At 32.9% G+C, this 17,727-nt stretch overlaps 1 protein-coding gene across 2 annotated transcripts; it reads left to right on the forward strand.

Annotated features, from left to right (window-relative positions):
* Positions 1–10,495: 10,495 nt before the first annotated feature.
* LOC111903020 (E3 ubiquitin-protein ligase RING1) lies at positions 10,496–13,829 on the forward strand. Of its 2 annotated transcripts, none has more exons than XM_042898670.2 (2): positions 10,496–11,640; positions 12,605–12,944. In XM_042898670.2, exon 1 carries the CDS (start codon positions 10,567–10,569, stop codon positions 11,632–11,634), a length of 1,068 nt encoding a protein of 355 aa, XP_042754604.1. In that variant the 5' UTR covers positions 10,496–10,566; the 3' UTR covers positions 11,635–11,640; positions 12,605–12,944. The 2 variants fall into 2 exon arrangements, with proteins under 2 accessions (XP_042754604.1, XP_023754584.1); XM_023898816.3 differs by lacking the exon at positions 12,605–12,944 and adding an exon at positions 13,537–13,829 and having other exon boundaries at positions 10,497–11,640.
* The last annotated feature ends 3,898 nt before the right edge of the window (positions 13,830–17,727 follow it).

Here is a 17,727-nt window from a genome sequence, read left to right on the forward strand (position 1 = left end):
TGCGTCAGACAGAGGTATATTCGGGATTTCTTGTTGTTTTTGATTATGGATGGTTACCTTATCATGTTAGATCAATATTAATCCTATTATATGATATATTTGACTATATTTTTGATCTAATTGAAGATATTTATCAATTAATAAGATAATTGTTTCCTTATGTGATAATTGTTTAAATTATTTTGATTAAATTGATAAATTGTTTTGCAAGAAATCATTAAATAAATCAAATATGGATAATTATGTGATTAAATGTTAATTTGAATTATTTGTTATTTGATCCTTGTTGTTATGAAAAGTTTCATATTTTGCCCTTTAGGTTTTATAATTTAAATTTGAACCCAAAAGTTTTGTTGTTTTGAAATTTAAATAGTTAAAACCCAAATGTTTTGAAAAAGGTTTCAAAACTTGCCCTCAAGTTTTGGAATTTAAATTTTGATTAATAGTTTAATTTTGATGTATATTTAAATTCTAAACCCTGATGTGTTGAAATGTTTCAAAACTTGCCCTCAAGTTTTGGAATTTAAAAGTTGATTAAAAGTTTAATTAGGAATGTTAAATTCTAAAACTCTAGTATTGTTTTGAAAAAGTTCAAATCACACCCTTATGGTTTTATTAATTAGTTAAGGTGTATAATTAAAAGAGGTTTGATAAATCCATAAAAGTTTAGGTTTACAATTTAATTGAATTAAAAGTATAATTGTTAAATTATACCACCTAGTATTTTGAAAGTATAAAATACACCCTATACTATATATATAACATTAAAAGTCTAACATTATATATATGTATGAGTAAAAGTCAGTCTTACCGTTAGTAGGCCTCATTCACGAAGCTAGTCTATAAGGGGTGTTTAAGGAAATTGCCTATAAAATGGCGATTGAATGGGTATCCACTCTTACCCACTGCACTCTTGACTAGTGGAGGGTCGTTAGCCGAACGGGTAGGATAGGACGAAACCTTCCATTATAAGTATAATAAAGTATATAAAAGTAACTAAATGTTTTCATAAAATTCCCAATCTTAGTTACTTAGGCAAAAGTGAATTGATGCAATTCCATGAAATTACACTTTGTGCCCTTGCGAAGACGTTAGTGGAGTGTGTGTGGTTTACCGACACACTAAATGGTTCTAAGCAAAGGTAGCAAAGGGTGACTCAATGTTTGTCATAGTTCGGTGGAGCGTGTGTGGTTTACCGGCACATCGAATAGGTGACTGTAACATGTGAGGGCACCATGTAGTTTGCATGGTTATTCACACCCGCTTTGTGATCCTCGACATCCCAGTCACAAACAAGAGGGGCATATCGAGATTTAAACATGCCATTGAAAGTTCAATGAATCTCAAAGGATCTAGGAGTTTTCATAGATTTAAAACTTAAATTTCTTTTTCGTTTTTCGTGGTGGAAATTAGTGAATCGTCATTCACTTACCTTCAAATATTCTTCAATTAGGGTTACGACATCCCTCTCCCGAGTTGTAGAATATTGTGTTGGGTCCTAGCCTTAGTATCTCATTTGGGTGATTTACTAAGGACTCAATCATTCAACTATGGTCTTCCCAAATCCCGTGGAACAAGCATTCCACATGAAGATGGTATTCCACGATTCAATCGAGGAACGAGAAATCATGCGTCACTTCCTCCTCCTCCTCCTATTGTTCTCCCCAACCCACAAGATCGAAGAATTGAAAGGTTCAATATCACTAAAGCCCTATTGGAAATGAAACATGAAGATGGTAAACCCGTGTGTGCCCACGTTTTAGGAATGAAATAACACATTGATAGGTTGATAATGTTGGGTGCATCATTCCCAGATGACTTGGCTGTGAATTGGGTTTTGCAATCACTTCCTGAATCATATAATGAGTTCAAAAGAAAGTATTATATGATGGATCATGATGACAACCTCATTGACCTAACTTACATGCTCATTGTTGCTGAATCAGAAATGATTTGGCGAAGCAATGGAGCGTATTTGTTGGGAAAGTCAACCGACCATGCTTCCGAGGACGTTCTAGGAGAACCGACCTGCGTTTGCTGCCAAAAGAAAGGGCGTTGGATACAAGTCTGCCCAAAGAGCCTGAAGAGTCCAGAAGATGGGAGAGTCAAAGAGTATGGCTGCGCTTCAGGTAAAATCCACTATCTAACAACATTAAGTTCCTATTCATTGATTCTTAATACATAATGTGATAAGATTGCATTTGAATGTTTTGCAGGATCGGTGAAAAGAAAGGAAGCTTGGTGAAAGAGCAAGATGAATCTAATCACAAGGAATGGATCTTGATCGCATGGACTTGAAGATTAGATTTTGAGCTTAGATAGTTATGATAGAGTTGTTAGAAATTTTTTCTTTTGAAATACATAGTTTTCAATGGATTTTGCATTGTAAAGACAAATGTTTTCCGCTGCTTTTATAAATAAAATAAATTTTCGTTTGACTTATTTATTTATTTGTTTATTTCCTTGCAATGAAATCGTTATGAAAATTGGTGTTTGCATATTTCTACAACAAATGGATATGATTCTTATTTATGGTGTTTATGGAAAAGTCGAGAATTTAGCAAATAAGGAGAGTTTCTCATCGTCCAAGTTTCAATTGGACAGAAACTTGGAATCATGCAACGTGGATGCACGATGAATGAGAAATTTCGTATTTGGAAATTAGACTAATTCATTGACAAAGTGTCAAGTGAATGACTAGGAGATCGAGTACACAAAGTTGTGTGTTGATCAAAGTACACCATAAGAGTAACAAGATATTCGTCATGATTTACTAAAGGTTTAGTAAATATGATTATACTTATAAGATTAAGTGTAATTCGGAATTGATTAAAAAGGTTTAAATCAATAGCAAACGAATAAGAAGAATCAAGTAGGCAGAAAGATAAAAGTTCCTCCATTCTAAGAAGAAGGGAGAGTAGCTTTTATGCTTTATGATAAGCCTTAATGATTAAGAACCATATCTCAATTGATCCTCAAAGTGAGTCTTAGTACAATTGTATGTTTAAGAAGAGGAATCAAGAATCGAAGAAATGGTAAAATCAAGAAGTCAATCATACTTCATTCCAATAACAAGTCTTAAAGTTAAGATTGTGACATTGAGTGAATAGTATTAAGAAGGTTTATAACATTCATCAATTGTGGAAAGTTGTGATGTCTTGGATAAGACAAAGACCAACTAAGACCAAAATTATGAAGTGTTTTGTTTTGATAAAAGCTACACTAGCTCTTGAATATCTGTTTGTCAAGAAATGTTTTGACAAGAGAATCATATATGTCAAGGAGTCAGTGGGAGTCTTAATAGTCTTGAAAAGTTTCAAGAACAAATCAAATAAACCTCATCGATCATCACTAGCACACGAGTTGAGGTTTACAACCTATCGTGAAGACATTATTTTGTTTCTATGCCAATCCAATCGAGTTAATTATGCATGTGAGTCCTATGAGTTCTCATTTGAATGCATAAAAGGCAAGGACCTTGATCAATGGAAAGTACATTGATAGGAAAAGGTGAGTTGCTTAACTACTTGGAAGACATGGTGGGCAGCTGTGCTACCAAAAGGCAAGAAATCAAAATTAAGAAAGTTCGGTCCATATGAGTTTGAATTTGTCGTAAACTTTGGTTTTGAAAAATTCACATGGATAGGAACAAATACACCGTTTAAATCTAAGTGTCATAAGATTTCCGCCTTCATGAAAATGACTGTGAGAAAATGCTTTCACTAAGAAAGATTTTAAGAAGATAATGATTGTAAAAATGCATTCTCGAATTCAATTATGGTTACGGTATCCCTTTCCATAATTTGAATTGTGAGGTTTGACAATTGTTTAGACACACATATGAACTATCTAAGGCAAAGGTGTATAAATTCAAGAAGCCTTGATAAAAGATTATCAAAGCACTAAGTATTAGAAACATGGACTTAAGAAATTCAATAGGTATTATCTTTCTGGAAGTTTAGGTGTTTCTGAATACATGTCGAAGCTAGTGGGAGCATAAGTGTTATGTTTATAATAATCATCATGATAGTGGGAGCATAAAAGTTATGATTGTATGATTATTAAGGCATGTATTGCAAGTTGGCAATATTAATTATAGAAAACAAGAGTTATACTTTACAAAGTTGAAAGGTTGTTTTGCTATAATTAAGGGAGAGAATATTATGCTTCATTTCAAATCTAAAGGATTAGGTTGAGAAATGTTAATAAATTTAGTCAAGGGTACATAGTGTGTTCTTAAAATTTCGATTATGATTACGGCATTCCTCTTCACAATTCGAATTTTGAGAACATAGCAAATAAAGCATTATGCGTCGTGTCCCATATGCTTCGGGTATAGGATCGATTGCAAATGCTTTAATGTTTGACCATTCTAAAATTTTCCAAATGTCTAGCGCATTTAGAGGGAAAAGGGACTAGAATCGGTTTTGACTAAAATAATTAAACAACTATCAAAGGACAATCCAAAGTTCGACGAGGATTGGTCGCTTGTGAGTAGTTGGAAGTATAGTATTGGAAGATATGGAAATGTTCTCATATTGGATGGACCATATCGACATTATTAGGAATAGATAAGATTCTATTAAAAAATAAGTTTTCATATGGAAAATATGGAAATGTATCTATATTGGGAATTGAATATTGAAAATCTATGTCTAGATTAGAAACTTTTATGCAAAAGGATGTTCAAAGGAATGTACTTTGAGTGCGAGACATCATATCTAAGGAATTGTCTTGTAACAATCTCTGATAGAAGACTTTGTAATATCATTGGCAATGGTCTTTGTGACTTTGGTGCAGTGACATTACGAAAGGATCGTTGCGTAAAGTGTTAGAATCTAGCATATTCTATAAGTAGCAAGAATTTGATATTCTTTCACTTAGGAAAAAGGATTTGGAGTTGTGAAATGAGAATGGTTGGAAATGTGTTCCATTTGATCTATTTCACAAAAGTAAGAACCATAGGTAAACATTGTGTGCATGCTAGGAGCATGGGACAAGTGTAATAATTCAAGTAAGAAGTTGATTACCCGAAACGATAAATAATGAGTAATCGATATGGTGATAAATAAAAGGTTTTTTATTTATACTCAAAGGTTGAGGTCATATGGGATTAGTATTATTCTTGTGTTTCACATTTGCATGTTTTGACTTCCAGAATAATTGAGTTTATTAAGAATAATCGAATTATTCAAACGGGCCATAGTCGTTCATATGATGGAAGTAGCTATGAATGAAGACTGTCGTGAATTGGTGTGTGGATTGTCTAGAAAAGTATTAGACATAAACAAATGTTTGCTGCAATGTTCATGAGTGCTTACGAATATGATTTGAGCATTGGATTAAACCCACACTCACTTGGATCACTCCATGAATTGTATCACGAGTGATTGGTGAGACGATAACATCTTATATTCTTGAAACCGAGATGTGTGAGTTGTATCTTGCGAATCGGTTGCACATTTATAATATGTAAACGCACTAGTAACTTGGTGTTATAAAACATATTGTTGTGTGTGATTCGGTGCGTGAGTGCAAGCGAGCATTGTATCAAAGTTTATCCATTCCTTTTATTCAAAGTAGGATAAAGGAGATATCTTTGGGCCCCTCGATGATTTAGTAATGACAAACGTAAATGCTCGGCCGGGCTAGAGCTAATTTGATTTGTTCAACTAGTCAGTCGTCATAAATCGGGAATCGAGATATAGTACAAAGAGAATGATTTGAAATCATATCTCATATGATATCTAGAATGGAGGAATATATGATCCCTTATCTAAGGACACGCGTATCTGATAGGATCAGAGTTGACAACGGCTTTGGAAAGCTACGATTGCAGATCAGGATCTGAAGTCATACGCAAAATAGTTGTTAGACTTATCCAAGTGGGAGACTGTTGGATTAGTGTCTAAGTCCATAACTATTTTGGTATGTACTTGACCCGATGATGCATGGTCCTTTTGGGTTGCCTTCACCAAAGCAACTTGATTGGAGAAATAAATAGAGAGAGAGAGAGGTTATTATGATTTATTAATATGTTATAAGAATAATATATTAAAGGAGAAATCATATTTGTTAATATTGGTCAATAATTAATTAAGAATTAATTTTATGATCAAGTGTAATTAATTAAACTAGAGGGGCTGAATTGTAATTATGTGATGGTTACAAAATAAGGTAAGGATTATCTTAAATATAGGGTGAACGAATTTAAGGAGATAATGCCTTAGAATTCGACTAGGATAAGGGTTTCTAAGACTTATCTTATGGTTGCTTGGTGGGCAAGCAACTAGATAAGGATATGGACTAAAACCCTAATCTTTACACCTATATAAACCCCTTAAGGCTCATGAATTCGTCTAAGCCTTCCCAATAAGTCCTAAGGACGATTTCCTACCTCTCTCCTCTCTCTTTATATCTTCTCCATTTGCTCTTGGTGTTTGTAAGTCATTAGAGGAGTGACACTTGTGACTCTAAGCCTTCCAAAGTCAATTCAAGAAGGAATTGGGATTGTTATTGCTACATAACATTCAAGGTAATATCATAAACCTAATTATATGTTAATATTGATTTCCATATGCTAGAATTAGGGTTTATAGTCTTGGATTCAAAGCATGTACAATAGAGAAACCTAGATCCAAGCATTAGGGTTTGTATGAGCACATAGGATGTCTTATGAACAAAACCCATCAATTATGTGATAGTAGTAGGAAGGGGACTAGTCCCCGGAACCGGTTAAGATATACCGGCAGGGTAGGTTGGGCACCCATATATGCTTGAAAGTATGTTATGCTATGTTTTTATGTGGTAGTGGTAGGGGTGAAATAGTCCTCGTAGCCGGTTGAAATAAACGTAGGGTAGGTCGGACACCCATATATGCCTGATAGGGTAGGTCGAGCACCTAGATATGCTTGGCAAAGGGTAGGTTAGGCACCCCGGTATGCCTGACGATGGTAGGTTAAGCACCCATATATGCTCAACAGGGTAGGTTGGGCACCCAGATATGCCTGGCAGTATGTTTATTGTATGGTATGTGGTATGATGAGGGAACTCACTAAGCTTTGTGCTTATAGTTTCAGTTTTTGTTTCAGGTCCTTCTTCTTCGAAGGGAAAGGAGTCGGCATGGTAGCCACGCATCACACACACGATTTTTCGCATATGAGATTCTTGGGATTTGTACTCTAACATTGTTACTATCTTATGACATGCTTTTGAGACATATTATCTATGTTTTTTATGAAATGAGATATCTTGATGATGTTTTCTATAATATGTTTTATGAATCATTAAATTAAAAATGAAATTTTTGGTCTTGAATTGTTAGGATGTTACACACGTCGTGACTAAGCCAACCAAAATAATCGAGATAGATCTCATTGTCACGTTGTGATCACCATATGGTCACGTCATGACTACAACAAATTGGGACACTTAATGCTTTCATCCCTTAATCCTTAAGGCTATCCATTCCAACTTTTCATAAGGCCTTCTTTCTCCAAAGCATCCTAAAAAGCAATGTTTTATAGACATGTATGTCTAATGCAGGTCTTGATCTCATAAAAATTCAACATGAAGAAGAAATGTAACCATACTCACATGAATGACATCAAAACTCAGCCAACCCTCATATCCATTAAACACAACCTTCAAGGAACACAAAGGACCCATAAAGTTTCCAAGCTTATGGAATCCTCCCATCCAAATTTCCACAATATGAAGAAAAAGTAACAATAAGCCTAGATCTAGAAGTTAACATCATAAAGTTTGGATCTTGAATACTTGCAATGCTCTAAAAATAACTCACACTTAAACTCTAAGCTTGCCAATAGGTATTCTATTCCATAGGGGCCTACTTCTTCATTCCAATGACACCAAAACTCCAATAATAAGCTCACAAATGAAGATGAGGCTTTTATGGTTTGATCAAATCTCTAGATGGTGATGGAGGCTGGAAATGAAACCCTAAATTCGAGATTAGGGGCTTAAATACGAAAGAAACTCGAAAAGATCGTGGACTTGGGCTGCAACCCTTATCATGTCGTGACCATACACATGTTATGTCGTGACTAGCCTCCAGACACACATTTTAATTCTTGACTTGTCACGTCGTGAATCATGTTTTTTCCCAAAAACCATGCCTTTGACTCCTTAATGCCCTACACTGATCCATTATGGAAAAACGGATGTTACACTAACCAAGCTTGTACCAAGAAGCATAAAAAATACAATATGGCTAACTAATTGTCATGAATTAGACTACAAGAAATTTCTTTATTTTCTAACAATTATCAACCTGGCCATCATCTGCATGTTCACACATTTTGCAATTGAGACATATTGCCATGACTTATAAGTTTGACACATGCTGTATAATCAATTATTACGTGGTTTGTAATAATCTATCTATTATATCCGAGTTGAGACTAATTGTTTACTATAACTAAGTGCAAATGTTGCGTTTTGAGCTCCCATGGAGGCATACAATTATTGAAAATAGTGTTCAACGTCATAATTATTGATAATATTTTTAATAATAGAAGAGTCATTTTTGGGTTTCCCTCAATATCTAATTGAGAAAATAAAAGACAAGAAGAATTTAGGAGAAATTAGTTTATTACTATTTCATGGCTTTATAAGTTAATTAGAAACTATTTTGGAATTAACTGGGAATTATTAAATTAAATGGGTTGAATGTTAATTAATTAAAATGATAATTAATTGGAACATTCCATAATCCTTAAGGGATTAGGTCGGCATATCTGATAAGGTTTATTTAGGGTTTTGGAGTTACTTTGGGACTAAACAACCGAAGGCCAATAAATAGGGTGCCAGGGATTAAACCCTATTGCTCATCCCTTCATAGAAAATTTGACCCTTGATTCCTCTTCTTAAGGAAATTGAAACTTCGATCCTGCCTACATTCTCTTAGTTTTCTTTTGTTTTTCTCTTTAGTGTTCTTGGGTGTGAACCAATAGAGAGATTCTACTTTGGGTCCTCTCATCCAAGTAAAGTGACAAGAACTAGATCTCAAACCAGGAGATAATTCACTTAAACAGAGGTATGTAAACTTTCTTATTACTTTTAGTCGTTGCAATAATATAATGAAACTTAGATCCATATATGTTGCATGAACACATATGAATTGTTATTTATTTTCGCTGCATATAATCGTGTCTTGGCATGTAGAACTTTAGCGTAAAATATAAAACATATAGTGCGAAATTCTCTGGAGGATGCGATGCAATCAGGTTGGGCTATTCCCTTTGCTACCAGAAGTACCAAAAACATTTAAACTTAAACTGTAAGCACAAATCTTAGTGAGTTTCCAAGATATCACATACAACACAAGTAATTGGCCCTATCCTACATAATGGACCCATCTTGAGTATTTGGCCCCACTATGAGTATTGGACCCCGTCCTGAATAATAGGCCCCACCCAACATAACATAAAAACAGGGCCCACCCGACAAACACATAAACATACTAGCAAGAGTTACAAATACATCAAGCATTTAATGACACTCCGTGTCCAAACATAGTACAGTGAAAAAACTCATCTCACAGCTAAAGCAGACAAACACCACAACTCGTAGGAAACATAATACTACAAACCACCTAAACACTAATTAAAAGGCCAAATCTCAATGTATGAACTAAAAACTTAAAGTTTGACCTAAAGTAAAACTTAGTTAAAAGGTTAAAAAGTCAACAACTTGGCTAAACAGGCGCCCCACACCTCATAAGGACGCCCCACGCCCACTAAATGACAAAACAGTCAGGTTTCCCAGCTTAAACAAGTGTATTCCAGATAATTCAAAAAGGTGCGCTACGTGTGGGAAAGACACGTCGCACCCATGCCATATTCATAACTTAGAGAACATGCACAAGATACCAACTTTCCAAGTCTAAATGGTCCATATAATAACCCTAAGCGTTTCAAAAAGCTGGAGTCATCTCAACTCCGATCCTCGTGTCTTGTCATGTACATTTAATATAGGTTCCGTGGTTGTCCCACGTGTTGACCTTTGTAGGTCCCTTCGTCATTAGCTTCAACCTTGTTCCAGATAACATATCTTACTTATCTTAATTATCGGATGCTTCGACCGTTTTTACCTCCAATCTCATAGGTTCTGTCACATTGATCCTACACATTTTCGTGGGCTAATCTTGGAGGGGGTTTGATCATGAGTGTTGGTCAAACAATTTTTTTTTTGAAATCGATAAATTTAATCTACTTTTAATTTCATATATGTTTTAGATGAGACTTCAATCGTGACAAAATTAGATACCGTTGGGTTGATGAAGTTGGTCATATAGATATACCTTGAAAATAATAAGCTACTTTTTTTTTTTTTATTTTTTTTTTATCAAAACTAAAGAAATTACTAATTACCAACCACATTATAGTTTACTCAAAAAATGAAAAAACCAAAGAGCTACCCAAGTTTGAATTGAAGAAGTTAACGAAGAGCCCACATACTTCACTTAAATACACATATTGCCACTTAATCTCCACCATAAAGAGCCGGTGCTTCTCTACCCTTTTTTGAATTTGCATCGACACGATGTCACAAGAAGTCTACAGCGGCGGCGGTGGCAACGGTGGCGACGGTGCGGCCCCTCAGCTATACTTCTGTTACCAATGCAACCGTACGGTGTTCATCAGACCTTCGCCTACAGCCTCCTCCGAACTCGTTTGTCCCAATTGCAACGGTGGGTTCCTAGAGGAATACGAAAACCCTAACCCTAGGCCGGAAACCCCAAATCCTTTTCTTGCCTTCGAAGATCCTTCCCCTTTCTCCTCCTTCTCCTCTGGCTTCCCGCTCGTTTTCTCTACCACTTCCCGTGCCGGCGCTGGGAGTGGCGATTTCCAGAATCCCAATGATCTATCGGCACTCTTTGGTGGTCCGATGTCTCGACCTGGAGGTGTCCAGAGCCCAGGAGAGTTTAATCCTTTTGCATTTCTACAGAATTATCTCAACACCTTACGAGCAGGTGGGGCGAACATCCAGTTTGTTATTGAAAACAACACAGATGGAGATCCGTCGGGGTTTCGTCTCCCATCGAATCTCGGTGATTACTTCATTGGTCCTGGGTTAGAACAATTGATTCAACAGCTTGCTGAAAACGATCCTAATCGATATGGCACCCCCCCTGCATCAAAATCAGCCGTCGAAAACCTTCCTAATATCAAGATCACGAAACAGTTGTTGGAGTCAGATTACTCCGATTGTGCAGTTTGTAAAGACAGCTTTGAACTTGATGAGGAGGCGAAACAGTTGCCATGTAAGCACATGTACCATCAGGATTGCATTTTGCCGTGGTTGGAGCTGCATAACTCCTGTCCTGTTTGCCGGTATGAGTTGCCTACGGACGACCCAGATTATGAGAACAGGTCACGCCAAGCTTCTAGCGGTGGTGGTTCTTTAGGCGCTGCAGCGTCTGGTGGTGGTTCTCAGGATAATCCTCTGACACCAAGGACTCTGGAGAGGAGGTTTAGGATAAACCTGCCATGGCCTTTCACGGGATCCAGTACGCCTGCTGAGACAAGCAATAGTGGAGCAGGGAACAACAATTCTGGAGACTCCAACCAGGGGAGTGGTGGTCACGCTAGACAAGAAGATCTTGACTAAAGACAGGTCAGTGTGAATGTGATCACCTTACCTTATCCTGACAAGTACTTATTTTCGATCATTCATATGTGTCTATCTGATATTATGGTTGTGCAAGATCGAAATTTCATTGATTTCGTCTCTTTGATCAGTTTGTCTCAGTTGTGATTCATTCAAGAATTGACTTGCCTTCTTCCCTATATTAGAAAGCACTTGCATATTTCATATATAGAGCCTTACACCATAGATGTTATGGTATTGTCTTGGCGTCATGCTGTTGTACAATTGTAGTGGTGCCCTCTTGCCTTAAGCACTAAGCAGATAAATCAGTTTTTTTTTTTTTTCTTTTTTCTTTTTCTTTTTCTTTCACATTACTGATTCCTGTTTTTTGTTATTCCATCTGCCTTTTCACTTTTTCTATTTCGTCCTATATATATTGGTACCTGTACTGAAGATGTAAATAGCATCTATTTGTCTGTCCATCACTTTTTCTTCTGTAGCTGTTTGTTTCTATGTTTTCTCTTGTGTGGGTCAGTGCATATCTATTTATTTAACACTATTTACAGCACCAGTAAATGCTTTTCACACCAGTAAACACTGTTCACCTTTTTTTGTTAGTTTGTATATTGATTTTATTTACTTCTCTTGTATGCTTATACTCATATGTATATACTTATTTGTTTACTTTATATTGTTTATTCGTTACATTATTTTGAATTTTGAGTATTTGGTCCATCTTGAAGCAGTTGAAGAGTATATATATATATATATATATATATATATATATATATATATATATATATATATATATATATATATATATATATATATATATATTTCTTTCGAAAAGTAAAGTCTTTTATGACCTAGACTTTGTTTTTAACATGCTTCCCTGATCTAAAATGGTTTTGAAATTAAATCCTATCGGGTTATACCCAACCTTTTAAAGGGTTGAAATTCTAAGATGTGTTTCATATTCTTTATGTTGAAGGGTTAGATTCTTGGAGACTGGATTATGAGGAGATTTGTCTAGGATACTTGGTATAGAATATTACTTTTAGGTGATTTTAGATCTTAGTTGAGTAGTAGTTGTTTCCAAATGGACTTTGAATATTGTGAATTCATTGTTTCTCAATCATTCGATAGATGTGTTCAAACCACATTTTTTGTTATTTCCAACTGGGGACTATTTTATTTCTGCACCCTCTTTTATTTATAAGAAAGTACAAGTTTCCATGGGTAGTATATTATTTGAATATAAAATTATTTGTATGTATGCATATATAATCACTTCTGAGTTCAATGATATATTTATTGCTCCATTTCTTCAATATTGGGTACACTGTCTTTTTGACCTACTACATTTATTTGCACATGAACTCTGCATGTTTGTAATTTTTTATTTTTGGGTTCTAATATGATATATGTATTTGTTATTAAGGGGCATTTTTTACTTCAAGTTGGAAGGAAATTAGTCACTAGATCCTATCACTAGTTGATTTCATTGTTTATATGGTAATCACAAACCTGAAAGAGCTTAACAAATTTAGTAGCATAAACCTTTAAGAGCTTATATAATATCCTAACATAACATAGGCAACACCACCTGATATTCCTTCCTCCCAAAAAAGACCAACACATGCTTAACAAAAATTCTCCAAAATGCCCTTTAATAATATGGAGCAAATCAACCTCTGTATCTTAAGTTAAGTCACTAGATGACCATTTATGTCATTCTACTTTTTCTTATCAAGGCGTTATTATGCTTTGAAAAATTTAGTCTATTATAGCAATGAAAATTGTTTTGTGTTTAATAGGAGTAAAAGAAATTAATATATGCGTGAAAGTACATTGCTATTTCTTGTAACTAAACCCTAAAGTATATGTCACACACAATTGTTTTTATATTTTACTTGTGAACAGAGGGAAAGGAAGAATTGAAGGTGGTGTACTATGTTGAACATACAGTGGAATCTTCTTCTTGGTCTTATATACATGGAAGATTTTAGAGAGAAAGAGAGAGAGAGAGAGAGAAAAAAAAATAGATTGATGATGTATCTTTTAGCAGCATTTTAATAATCACATTTACATGCATGCAATTCAAACTTCTTATCTCTGCACCTTTTTGATCATGTGGTAACACAATTGTTATGCATGCATGCATCACTTTTTGTATAAAACTCTACTACTCAAACTCATTTTCATCTTGTTCTATATGGGTTGGGGCCCACATCAACATCAACAATAATAATACAAATAATTGATTAAAAAAGTACAATACTGAGGTTAAAATAGTATTTTTACACCTATTTAACGGAAGGTATTAAATGGTATCTATAACGAGGGCAAATTGTAACCTTTGTTTTGAGTTTTGAAGACGTCGACAATTGTTCTCTTGGTTAAGATATGTTAACCTATTATTTGACATATCTAACATAAGTCTTGGTATAAATAGTTATAACTTATTCGATTCATATTAACAACAAAAACGTGACAAACCACTAAATGAGTATTTGGACACATTTTTATGGAAATAATTATTGCAACTTTTTAAAAATCAAGATTGGGTGGTGGGTTACATAAAAATCCAAAAGTTTGATGTTTTTTACTGTTTAAACCTGAATTATGTTGGGTTTGGTTCTAGCTGGTGGGCACATAATCACCACCACATATTGCTGCAAGAAGACTAGAATACCCATCGAGTGCTGACATTATTCTACACTCAACAAACCTACATTAGTAATCACAATGATGTTTTAGCTCTTTGTTGGTTGCATTAACAGGTCTACTGAAATAATTTCTTAAGTTTGTAACTTGCATCATATTTTAGGTGGTGCCCTCAATCTTGTAAATACCTTATTATTCTCATAATATTGTTTTAACATCCTTTTAGCTATATATATATATATATATATATATATATATATATATATATATATATATATATATATATATATATATATATATATATATATATATATATATATATATATATATATATATATATATATATATATATATATATATATATATATATATATATATATATATTTTTTTTTTTTTTTTTTGACATACAGTACTACAATATCTTTGATTTGATTGATATAAAGGGTGTCTTACTATTTCGATATTTACTTTGATGCAAGAATGCTGCATATTGAATCATTCCGGAAATGACAACGCTACATCTACATGTTTTTGTTGTTGTTATTATGGAGAATAATAATAAAAGGTTATGATAAAAGTGATATCAAATAAAATCAATTGTATAAAAGATCTTATATAGTACCCTTCTATTTAAACCATTTTTTTAATTTAAAAAAAGATCTTATAATTTTTGCGTTTCAATTTGGCTCTTTATCATATTTACCGCTAACCTTTTAGTTTTACACATTTTTTTTTTCTTGAAAAAACTCATTTTTCTTTTTACAAAACCTCTGAACTTTTCTTTTTGAAAACAATCACATTTTACAAAACTTTCTCATTTGGACCAACCTTTTCACTTTGACTCAAAGTTTTTTTTAATATGTATTTTTAAAATGACTTGTCTAGTTATTAATGATAAAATACATATTAAAATCTACTTGCATGATGCTCAAAGATTATAGTTAGGAATGTTCGTTTGGATAGATCGGTTCGATCCGACGATTGCTCTCGTTAACGACCACAAAGGCATACATAGAAGGCAGATGAGAGAAAGCGCTCGATGATCCAATAAAGGGAATCAAAATTGATTTCGGTTTTCAAAACATGGATCCAAATAATCCAAATTAATTTCTAATCCGATCTGATCCGACTAAATTATAATTCGGTTGGATCGGTTTTATAATTCCGTTTTCAAAAATCGGAACATTTTTAAAACTGTATATAATTAGAATGTTAACCAACTTAAAAGAAACAAAAATAAATTATATAGTTTAGGTTTAAAATTCATAAACAACTACTAAAACAATATATTAAAGTTTAATATTTTTAAAAAACTTTTGAGGGAAAATATATAAGGTTTTGAAAATAAATTACTAAATTAATAAATAGTTATCAATATATATTAAGAATAAATAAATAATAAAATGTTATTCGTTTTTTTAGACTATTCAATTATTATTTTATAAACTAAAACCAATCCGAAATCCAAATTAATAATTCGACTTTATTGAAAACCTCTCCAAATATCCAAATTTCCGAACCAAACAATTCAGTTTTATCCAAATAATGAACAAGCATAATTATAACAATTAGAGAACAACAATTAAGATGGTTTAACATCTTAGATTATTTTTAGAATAAAATAGAATGTCAGCTTCTAAACACTTAGGGGTGTTCGTTTGGATAGATCAGTTTAATCTGATCCGATCAAGTGAATCCAAATTAATTTCGGTTTTCAAAACGTAGATCCAAATAGTCCAAACTAAATTCAAATCCGATCCGATCCAACAAAATTATAATTCGGTTGGATCGGTTTTTTACAATTCGGTTTTCAAGAATTAAGACATTTCAACAAATATGTAACTTTAGTATTAACTTACATTATAATATAAACTAAAAATATTGTTTAATTAGTTGTGAATTAAAACTTATAAATAACTATCAAGAAAAATATATTATAATTTACTACTTTATAGACAATTTTTTTATAAGAAGTACATATTAAAGTATTATAATAGATGAAAAATTTTAATATACTAAAAGAATAATTTAGTAAATTTATAAATTATTAAAGATATATATTAAAAAGAACAAAGTAATAAATTGCAATTCGGTTTTTATTTAATAAACCAAAACCAATCCGAAATCCAAAATAATAATTCGGTTTTGCTAAAAACTAATCCAAAAATGCGAATATCCGAACCAAATAGTCCGATCCAAATTGTCCAATTGGACAATTCGGTTTTATCCAAATAGTGAACAGTCTTATAAACACTAATCAATGTCTATATATATATATATATATATATATATATATATATATATATATATATATATATATATATATATATATATATATATATATATATATATATATATATGTTAATGACTTTCAACCTAGCTGGGAATAGACATAAGTTTTATATCCATATGAGGTTGGAGGTTGGGAGTTCGACTCAAGCAAACACTCTTTAAAAATTATTTCCTCATATGGAGAATTTCTCTTTGGAATTCATATGGGGTCGTCTCTGCCCTATAGGATGATTTGATCTCGATGTCTTTGTTGAAATAATACAATGAGGTTTCTGTTGAGACATGTTGCCATTCCAATTTTTTTTTTGTTATATATGTTACTATTGATGGAAAAAAAGTCTCAAATGAATCTAATGAGATTATTATGGATTAAATTATTTTTGAGATTGAAAATATTTCTAACAAAGATTATACATAGATCAATGTTTGGAAGTTGTCATTGTGTTTGATCCCAAAAATATTCTAAAATATCAATCCAACTTAAACCGTTGTTTCTCACGTGTTATAATCATCAAACATTCTGCAAATAAAATTTAATATGTATTTTCCGATATCCTTTTTTTTGTTTTGAAAAAATCAGATGTTTTCATCAAATTTTAATATTAAAAATCATCAAAAACACCATAAAAATACAAAAAAAAGTTATGAGATTGGGCGAAAAAGTGTTATATGTAAGAGTTTTTTTAAAACAAAAAATAAAAATTAAGAGTTTTACTGAAAAATATATACATCATAATATTAATGATAAACTTGCTAAAATAGTGGAATATATATATATATATATATATATATATATATATATATATATATATATATATATATATATATAATGGTTTTTTATGAATTTTTTTTTAGATTTAAACAGATTTTTTTTCTTTTTCAATACAAATGTGAAATGCCCCCCTATAATTTTTACATAAAGGATAAATATATGGATTTTGGGTTAGATAGATGAAGATGATAGATCCATCATCCAGTCCATCTAGCGGCCATGAGACACGGTCTACGTATTCACAAAGGATTCTCGTCTTTTTTTACATCTCTGATCTCTCACTCACTCATTGATGACAGTGCGTTTTTTCCGATCTTAATTCTCTCCTTCCTTCCCTCCCTCCCTCCCTCCCTGCGATTGCGATTCTATCTCACCCCCACCCC

This window comes from Lactuca sativa, chromosome 9, assembly GCF_002870075.4.
Source record: "Lactuca sativa cultivar Salinas chromosome 9, Lsat_Salinas_v11, whole genome shotgun sequence".
Classification (NCBI taxonomy): domain Eukaryota; kingdom Viridiplantae; phylum Streptophyta; class Magnoliopsida; order Asterales; family Asteraceae; genus Lactuca; species Lactuca sativa.

What these genes read in the sequence shown, in the direction of transcription:
- LOC111903020 (XM_042898670.2), top strand. Translation starts at nt 10,567, where the DNA reads ATGTCACAAGAAGTCTACAGCGGCGGCGGTGGCAACGGTGGCGACGGT.